Here is a 9,162-nt window from a genome sequence, read left to right as displayed (position 1 = left end):
AGGACTTGTTTCCAGATGCCCTTGGCATCTCCTCTCCTACTCTTTCTCTGCTTTCTGGGGCCAGTTGGTCATTGACCCCCAAGTCCTACCCAACTAAAGCATCTCTGGGGCGTCCCTGAGAAGGGCTTGGCATGTTCTTCCACTCCACCTCTTCTGATCTCCTGGGCTGGAGAAGCTGGGGAACCAGAGGGAGGAGAAGCCTAGGGGGTTAAGTTCCAGAGATGACCATCCCCCTCACCTCAAATATCCACCCCTGTTTGCATTCCTCCAAGTCTGGCTCCATCTAATTTCCTACTCATCCCCTCCCCTGCCCCCATCAGACAATACTGACTCTGAGGAGCCCTCTCAGGCAGTGCTATGGGCCTGGCCAGGTTCCTTCTGAGTGTCCATGGTCTGAAAACCTCCAGGAAACAGATTCTGGGTCCTCTGGGTTCTCCACTGCTGTCTCGGGCTAGAGGCAGGACTGGAGCCTAATGAGAAAAGCCATAAGCTGGGCAGTGCCCCCCCCCCCCCGCCAGGACCTGTCCCCTGCACACCCTGACCACCTCACCATCACTTGACCAAGATGGCTTCTCCTCATCAGGTGAGAGTGTTTGCGGGGGGCTGGACCAGGGCCTGGACAGGGAGGAGGCTGAGGCCTCGCCCCACAGTTCCTGCTGCTGCTGCTGATGGAGCTAAATGGAAGGAAAAGGAATGAGGACTCCCTCCTGCTCCCAGCACAAAGCCCAGGCCCTGAACTGGGCACAGAGGGCTATGAAGCCTCCTCCCCAGCCCCTGTTGGATACTCCTTACCCCTCCTCAGCCTCTATTTTGGGCAGATGCTTTCTCCCCACATCTTTCTGCACCTCTGTACTCACCTGGTGCAGGTAGATGGCATGAAGACTCATCTCAGCAGAAGCAAGCTCTGGTAGCTGGGCCAGCTTCAGGCCCCCAGTACCTCCAGGGGACACACAGCTGGAACAGAGGGTGGCATAGATCAAAGACATGCCCCTCCCCTGATACCCCACAGGGAGGGCCAGGCTTGACCTCCCCTTCCCAATCACCCACAGTGCTCCCACAACCTGCACCCTCCTCTTGGAGGATCAGCCCCACAACCCCTGCTCCCCTGAACTGGAGGCCCCCAACCCTCACCTGTGGTCCTGTCCAATACGGGAAATGGAAGCCAGGAGGCTGGCAGTGGCTGCAGCTGGGCAGGGGGCTGTGGGGCTCAGGTCCCGTGGAGGCAGAAAAGGGTGCACCAAGAGGTTAGCCAAGAAGGCCTCCGGCTGGGAGCAAGAGAAGACGGGTCAGAATAGAGGACAGAAGTGGGGAGGAGGTCTCAGCAAGGCAGGAGAGCAGGCTGGAGCAGTGAGTGAGCAGGCTAATACAAAAGGTGAGGCAGAGGGAGGGGAGATGGGTGGGGCCGGAGGTGAGGACGGAGGGCCGGCCAGGCTTGGCTCACCAAAGGTGAGGAAGAGTCGCTGAGTACCCCCGGAGTGGCAGGGCTGCGAACTGTGGTGGCGCCCAAAGCAGCTGCATCGTGTTGTACCCGGCCTCGAAGTTGCCCCAGGAACTTGGAGCTGTGCCCTGGGGGGCGCCATTGTGGGTGCACCAAGGAGAACCTCATCAGGGAGAGCTCAGTCTTTCCGTCCTCTGCACGCTGAGACTGTGAGGCCTCTGTCTGTCCTGCCGAGAGCCACTGAGAGAAAAAAAGCCGCGGACACTGCTTTTGTCGCTGCAGTGGGAGCCTCATGGGGAATGAGGGACAGGAAACACTAGCCCCAGTCTTCAGGTGGAAGAACAGAGGCCACAATAGACACTTGCTCAAGGTCACCCAAAAATACAGCAGCAGAGCTGGGACCTGGATCAAGGCCCAGCACTGGAAGCTGGTGTGGGCTCAGTGTTTTGCCAACTATACACAGCAGACCCTAGGGCTAGCCTGGGCCTTGGTGGGGAAGGCCAGTCTTACTACAGCCCCATCCACTGACCAGCCCATTTCTCGGCCTCTCGGGTGGCCTTCACTCCATTTACTGGCGCTAGGATTATACACACATCATGTCGTGTAATCCTTACACAGCCCTGTCCATTGGCTACAGTCATTGTCCTCAAGGACACTATGGCACAGGAAAGTAAAGTAACTAGCTCAAGGTCACAGGTGGCAAGCCGTCGAACTTGGGGGCAACCCCTTATCTAACCATCACCCTGCACATCCTGGGAAGGACTCTAACCTGAGGGTGGCCGTGGCGCTTCACATCCATGAGGGCAAAGGAACAGATGTCACCAACCCCAGCCACATCCACAGTGAAATGATGGAAAAAGTCAATAATCTCCAGGGCACGAGGGCAAAACCAAAAGAGCAGAAACAGTGGGGTGAGGAGAGGGGACAGGAGCTCCTCCAACAGGGAGACCTAGGGAAGAAGGGGGGTTAAGAAGGGGTTGCTGAGGGTGACCACGACCAAGAGGCCCCAGGGATGCTGGCCAGGGCAGGAAACCTCCGAGCCAGTCACTTCCCGGCTGCCAGCCCCGGGCCATTTGTCCCAAGCCCTTTCCGAGACCAGGCGGCTGCACAGCTTCCCACCGGAGCAGCCCCGCTTGGGTCTGGACCCTCACCGCTCGGTATTGCAACAGCCGCGCCATCTGCCGGTAAGCGCTGGCCTTGCCGACAGCACCGGGCTCCTCTGGGAGGTAATGCATGTGGGCCAAGGCCGACTGCAGCAGGAGCTGCGGAGAACGCCCCTGGCACAGCTCCTCCGGAATGAAAGACCTGGAGGGCGGGATCCGGGCGGGAAAGGTGCCTGAGGTTAGGAGGCTGTGCGGATGGGGAGGCAGGGCTGGGAGGGTGGGGGAGAACTAGGCCCCAAATCGGAGTAATGCCCCCCCTCCCTGGGCAGCTCCCATCGCACCTGGCCACGGTGGCCGTGACCCCGAGCGCGGTCATGGCGGTGAGCACGTGCTCCACAGCGAGCACATCCTCGTCATAGACAGTGAGTAAGAGCAGCGCTGCGAGGAGCGCACCCGCAAAGAAGACCAGCTGGCGGGCCAGCAGCGCGAGCAGGGGCGCGGGGGGCGCCGCAGCGCGCAGGAAGGCGGCGGCGGGACGGTAGGCGCGGGCCAGGCGCCCGCGCAGCTCGTGCGGCAGCTCGTTGAAGTGCCGAAGCTGCAGGCGGGCCAGGCGGGACCAGCGGCGCGCCCCCAGCGCGCCCGGCTCGCGCCGGAGCAGCTCCACGTGGCTGTAGAAGGCATGCAGCACCTGCCAGGCCAGCACCAGCGGGCTCAGCGCCAGGTTCACAGCGGCCAGCAGCAGCACGGTGCGCCGCCAGCGCGCGGCCAGGGTGCCCCGCTGCTCATTGCGCTTGTAGGCGTCCGGCAGCTCCCAGCCCCCGCGGAAGAGCGAGAAGGGCCCTCGGAAGAGGAGCAGGTCGACGTTGAGCGCCAGGCCGCGGCTGAGGAAGGCTAGGCTGCCTCCCCAGGGCAGCGCGCAGCGCGCCGGCAGCAGGCCCTTGTTGGCCAGCGCCACCTGGTAGTTGGTGTAGCGCAGGATGCGGTGGTGGACGTCCAGCTCGGTCAGCGGCCGCGGCTGCACGCACAGTCCCCCGCTCCTCTGCAGCGCCAGGAGGCGCGACTGCACCTCGGACCAGGGCACGGAACTGAGCTCCTCCTGAGGACAGGGGCGGTTGAGTGCCGTGATCTGGGTTCCTCTGTACGGTGATGCCCAAACTCACCATGACCAGAGCTACACCCAGAGCTAGCGCCTCCGCCCCACCCTCCTCTCCGTTGTCCTCAAGTGGGAAACCTGTCACCAGTCTGCCCTCCTTGCCCTTCCTTAACTGTGTCACCTCCCAGGGCACTTCCTACTTCCTTTCATCCTCTTCTGCATTGTTCCACGTGGCCCTGCCACTCCTGAGGCCATGAGTCATGTGCTTCCCAGCGACACCTCATAAATTAAACTCTTCAGGTATTTGCTCTCAGCTCCTTCAGAGCAGAGTTTCCTGAGCCTCCCTCCCTCACGTCCTACACATAGAGGACACTGCGCGGCCTCAGTGCCCGGGGTGCCAGCCAACACTCGCCTCTTGCCTTCACATGCTTCGAGGCGGCCAGCCCCATCCCATGCCATCCCCACAATAACCTTCCTAAGACACTGCTGTGTCCACGTCTGGGGTGGGGCCGTCAGATCTCACGTGGATCTCCTCTGCAAATCTCATGTGAGCCCATTTTCACCCAGCTGCCCCAGTCTGGCTTAGTCAAGTCTCTTTGGGCCAGCCTCTCCAGTCTATCCCAGGGTCTCCCCTTCCCCTGGCAGGAAGAGGGGAGGAGGGAAATGAAGAGAGAAGGAGAAAAAGAAGGGTGAGCAGTGGTCTAACTCCTGCCCTCGCTGCCTCTGCTTCCCTGGCCCTCCTGACCTTCCCTGGGCTATGCCTAGTGCTCCCCTACTCAAGGCGACTTTCTAGAACCTCTCCCCTTGGCTGTACAGGAGGACATGCAGAAGGCTCTAGACTTCTAGGGGCAGCGAGGGAAGGTGGCTATAGAGGGTAGCCTTAGAGCAGTGCTTTTTTTAAAAAATATATTTTATTGATTTTTTTACAGAGAGGAAGGGAGAGGGATAGAGAGTTAGAAACATCGATGAGAGAGAAACATTGATCAGCTGCCTCTGCACACCCCTTACTGGGGATGTGCCCGCAACCAAGGTACATGCCCTTGACTGGAATCGAACCTGGGACCCTTCAGTCCACAGGCCGATGCTCTATCCACTGAGCCAAACCAGCTAGGGCAGAAAGCAATGCTTTAAAGGAAGGATTTAGATACAAAACAAGGAGCATGAGCAAGACAGGGAGGTAAGAAAGAGCAAAGCAGGACCCAGGGCCAGTGAAGGGGTCCATGCAGTTGCTGAGTGCAACAAGGGGCAAAGCCAGAACGGGGAGTGAGATCACCCCACAGGGCCCGGACACAGATGCAGGCCGGTAGGTTGCTCTCCTCACTGCTGCCCACAGATACTCATCACCTCCCTGCTCTCTGCATCCGGGCTTGGCCTGCCTCCCAACCTCCTGTCCTTCCCAGCCCCACCCCAATTCCTCCTCCTGTAAATATCACAAGCACGTGACTGTACAGAATTTTCTATAACCCATCTAAACCCACTAAGCTTCACTAGAGTGGGGACCATGTTTTATAAGTGGTGGTACCTCCTAACATTATTCGGGCCTAGAGTAGGTGACAATGAGGCCTTCTGCCAGCTTTCCAATGGGCCCTTCTGTTCCTACAGCCCCTACTCCTCCCCGTCCTCTGCTGCATGACATGGCACCCCTCCACACAGACACACCCACCCAGCTCACCGGGGGGATGTGCAGGGCCTCCCTGTAAAACACCTGGATGTCCCAGTAGCTGAAGAGGTTGCAGACTGAGCGAAGCAGCTGAACCAGCCAGAAGGCTGCAGCCAGGATCAGAAGGAAGACCAGCAGAGGGCTTGAGCGGATCCTGAGGGTAGAGGGTAACATAGCGAGAAATTGGGACTCCCATAGACAGGGAGACAAGACTTGGGGAGCAATGGAAAAGTCATGAAGAAGATCCAGCAAGACCAGCGGTTCTCAAAGTGTGGGGTGTCTGGGGGTCCTAGAGACCCTTGAAAATGTCTGCAAGGTCAAACTTTTCAGATACTACTAATGTTTCTGCCACTTTTATTCTCATTCTCTCATGAATATACAGTAGAGTTTTCCAGAGGCTACACTGACAGTCAATGGAATGTGTGCTCTTAGGTTTTGCAGCTGTCCTCAGCTTTCATCTCTAATAAGGTAACTACAGATATGATTCTCATAAGCAAAGGTTCATGGAGTTCTCAATAAATTTCAAGTGTATAAAACAGGGATGGGGAATCGATCCAGGCCCCAGGTCTCCCCATTGCTCCAGCTGTCCCCTGCTCCAATGGCCATTTAGATATTTATAACATCATTTGCAAGGCCATACAAAATTATTAACTTAAAAATTAGCCTGCTATATTTGGTCAAACGTTTAATTAATTCACCCCTAATGCCTTGGCAGGCCAGACCAAATGATTTCAGTGGCCTTATACGGGGCCAGACGTTCCTCACCCCTGGAATAAAAGGTATCCTGAGACCCAAACCTTGGAGAACCAATGATCTAGCCCAGGGACAAAAAAACAGGTGGCTCTTGTCTGCTCATCTCCCTCACCCACCCCCACCAGTTGTCACTCACCGCTGGGCACACTGGGACGAGGATAGGATGGCATCCGACAAAGTCACTTTGCTGTGAGGCAGCCCAGGTCTTGTTTGGTTATTTGGTTGGTTGGCAAAGAGAATGTTGTAATCCACACAGCGAAGAAGGAAGGTCGTGAAGGTGATGATGAAAACAAATTGCCTTGAGAGCCGGGAGTTCGGTGGTTAGCCCTGAGAGCAGATGGGCTGCTGCCCAGCCTCCAGGCCAGCTCAGTCTCCCTCCCCAGTTGGCTGAGCCCCTGGCTGCTGGGGAGGCTCTGGGTGGACTAGAAGCACAGGGACTCCCAGGACAAGCGTCTCACCCCAGCTGGAAGACATCCTCCAGCAGGATGCAGGCAAAGCCATTCCGCTGGTGGTAGCTGTAGATGTGGCAGGTGTGTCAAGAAACAAGCCTGAGGTATGATGGGCCTTTCCTGAGCGTACGTTCCCCTCACGCCACCGGTAAGTCCCCCACCCACTGCATCCTCAGCGTCCCCGCCACGTATGGCACCTGCCCCTGCCAGGTCCAGTACAAAGGATATCTTGGTGAAGAAACTGTCCAGGTTCTGGATGTGGTGCCAGGAGCCTGGGCACAGAGGGGAGAGTGTTGGGACTCAGCTCTCATCAAAGCAAGCTTTCCACACCCTCAACCTGCTGCCTCAATCTCCAGGCCCTCCACAACCCCACACCCACATGCTCACCTCGGAGCCCTTCAGGCACATGAAGCAGGGGCTGCTGCTCCTCCCCATGGAGGGGTGAGTCTTGGGACCCCTCAGGGTCACAGTCCTCCAGCCGCTCGTAATCCTGCTCAGGGATCAGAGGGCCTATCCGCAGCCCAGGATTGTCCTGGGGGCATCGGCGTGAAGGAGGGGCAGCCACCGAAGCCAGGGGTGGGGTGGAATGGGAACCCCAGGAGCGGGGGGCAGTGATGGGTGTCACCACAGGCTCTACCTGTGTTGGGGGTGTGGCTGGGGTGGGGAGGGCACTGTGTGGAGGCTGAGAAGCCCCTGGGGTCTGTACAACTGGGCAGGAGGGCCCCAGGACTGGGGGAGGAACTGAGGAAGGCACACTTCTTGTGTGAGGAGCAGGGGACAGAGAGAAAATGGAGAGCCTCCCTCCCCCGGGCCCCCGACGTGGAGGAGGAGGAAGAGGAGGCAGTGGCATGGGGAGGAGGGGCACTGATCCAGGCCCCAGGTCTCCCCATTGCCCCAGCTGTCCCCTGCTCCTCCCCCAGCCCATTCGCCTCACCATCAGGTTGGTGGTTTCTCCTGAAAGTTTGGAAGGATGGGAGCCGCTGCTGCTTCCACAGAGGTTTGAGGAACTGAGCAGGAACTTTGACAAGACAGTGACAACAACACAGTGACTCAGTTGGGGCAGGCCCCAGGCGTCCTAGCTCCCAGTCATGTATATAAGCACTCACACCCCCTTCCAGGACAACCTGCACCTGAAGCTCTCGGCCCCGCCTCCATACCTGAAAGGGGCATCAGCCGGAGAGGTGGAGGCTGAAGAACAGACCAGAGGAGACATCTAGTGTACCATCCTCAGACCTCCAGAGGATTTGAAGAGGAGTCTGGAGAGTAGCAGCCAAAATAACAAAAGCAAAAAGAAAACCCATCAAAGGATTATAGGGCTATGGGGCCAAGATATTAAATCTTTGATTTCTTAAAAGCATGTCTTCTCTCCCTACACACACACACACACACACACACACACACACACACACACAAAGTGATCAACAGAGAAATGCTTTAAGACCAAAAACAGGAAGAAAGAAAGGAAAGAAAAGGCTGCCTATTTTGTCTGATAGTACTCAGGAAGGGAAGAGGGGAGACTGCCCGACGTTGCATCCAGGTTAGGGGACACTGAAAGGAAGGAAGGGAAGAAAGGAGAGGCAACTATTTTGTATGTGAGAAGTGGGTTTTTGGAGCTTACAGTAGAAAGGCAGGGTTCCTTGGGGGGGGGGAGGGGTTCCATTATGTTTACTTCTTTATCCTCTTGAACAATGAAACCCTCTCCCCCAAGCCCTGATCCAGTTTTTTTTTTAGGCCCTGAGAAGCATCAGGACTGAACCAGCAGAGGGAAGCTGGGGATCAGAAATTTGGAACAATAATTTGGATAACAAGGAATGAATTGACTGAGTGTGTTCTTCGTTGCCACATCAGTGAGGAGGAGGAGGCAGCTGGTCTGGTGGCTTGTCCAACGCCATTCTTTAGGTCCTGAATCACCAGGTTTCCTACTGAAGCCCATGCCTGAGATGCTGACTCAGCCACCCAGGTGTCAGGCCTCCTGGGCTTAGGGTAAGGGCTGACGTAGGGGCCAGTGTCCATGAAATGGAGAGTGGAACAGATTGTTCACTGGAAGAATATGGAGGCAATCATAGAATTGCCCACAACTTTTGAGTCCAGATATGCCCATTTCTCCTTCTGTGCCTCCTTCTAGGCGGGGGTGGGGGGGGAGACAACTGTCATCCTAGCCCAGGACTTGCATAGTTTTATCCCTGATCAGGAGGCAGAGCTATGAAAACAAGACCTGTCCTTTCTAGAGATGTGATACTAGTGCCCCAAATGGAATCCCACATTGTAGAGGGGCGAGGAATTTCCCATGAACTTTCAGAGACATCTGTCCAGATGGATTCTGTGGGGTTTCATCTGTTCTCCCCTCAACCTCAATATTTTGCTACACTCACTATAGGACCCCTCCCATCCACCCTCTCCATATACCCAGCCCAACCTCAGACTAATCCTGGAACCTTTTCTTACCGAGCTCCACCCACATTCATCCATTTACAGCCTCCCTACCACCACCCCCAGTTCAAGTCAATATAAAGGGCACTTTTTCCTGCCAGGCATTTGAAGGGGATGGGGGAACAGATGAATGAGACAGAGCCACTACTGAAAAAGAAGTCGCAGGCGGTGGGGGAAGCAGCTACGCAAACAAATAATTACACGGAAGGAGTAAGCACTAAACAGAGGTTCAAGAG

General features: G+C 56.7%; 1 protein-coding gene across 1 annotated transcript; it reads right to left on the bottom strand.

Moving 5' to 3' along the window:
- Positions 1–284: 284 nt before the first annotated feature.
- Positions 285–7,433, bottom strand: ATG9B (autophagy related 9B; the record flags this gene model as incomplete). The annotated part of the gene is made up of 13 exons (XM_080665538.1): positions 285–470; positions 551–674; positions 858–954; positions 1,132–1,265; positions 1,442–1,678; positions 2,208–2,387; positions 2,590–2,743; positions 2,883–3,637; positions 5,307–5,448; positions 6,184–6,345; positions 6,506–6,570; positions 6,725–6,768; positions 6,884–7,433. The coding sequence occupies 13 exons, from the start codon at positions 7,431–7,433 to the stop codon at positions 346–348; spliced, it is 2,769 nt and encodes a 922-aa protein (XP_080521664.1). The 3' UTR covers positions 285–345.
- Positions 7,434–9,162: the final 1,729 nt, after the last annotated feature.

This window comes from Plecotus auritus, assembly GCF_963455305.1.
Source record: "Plecotus auritus genome assembly, chromosome: 4".
NCBI lineage: Eukaryota > Metazoa > Chordata > Mammalia > Chiroptera > Vespertilionidae > Plecotus > Plecotus auritus.
Note: the sequence above shows the minus strand (reverse complement) of the source record. Positions and strands in the feature narration are given on the sequence as shown.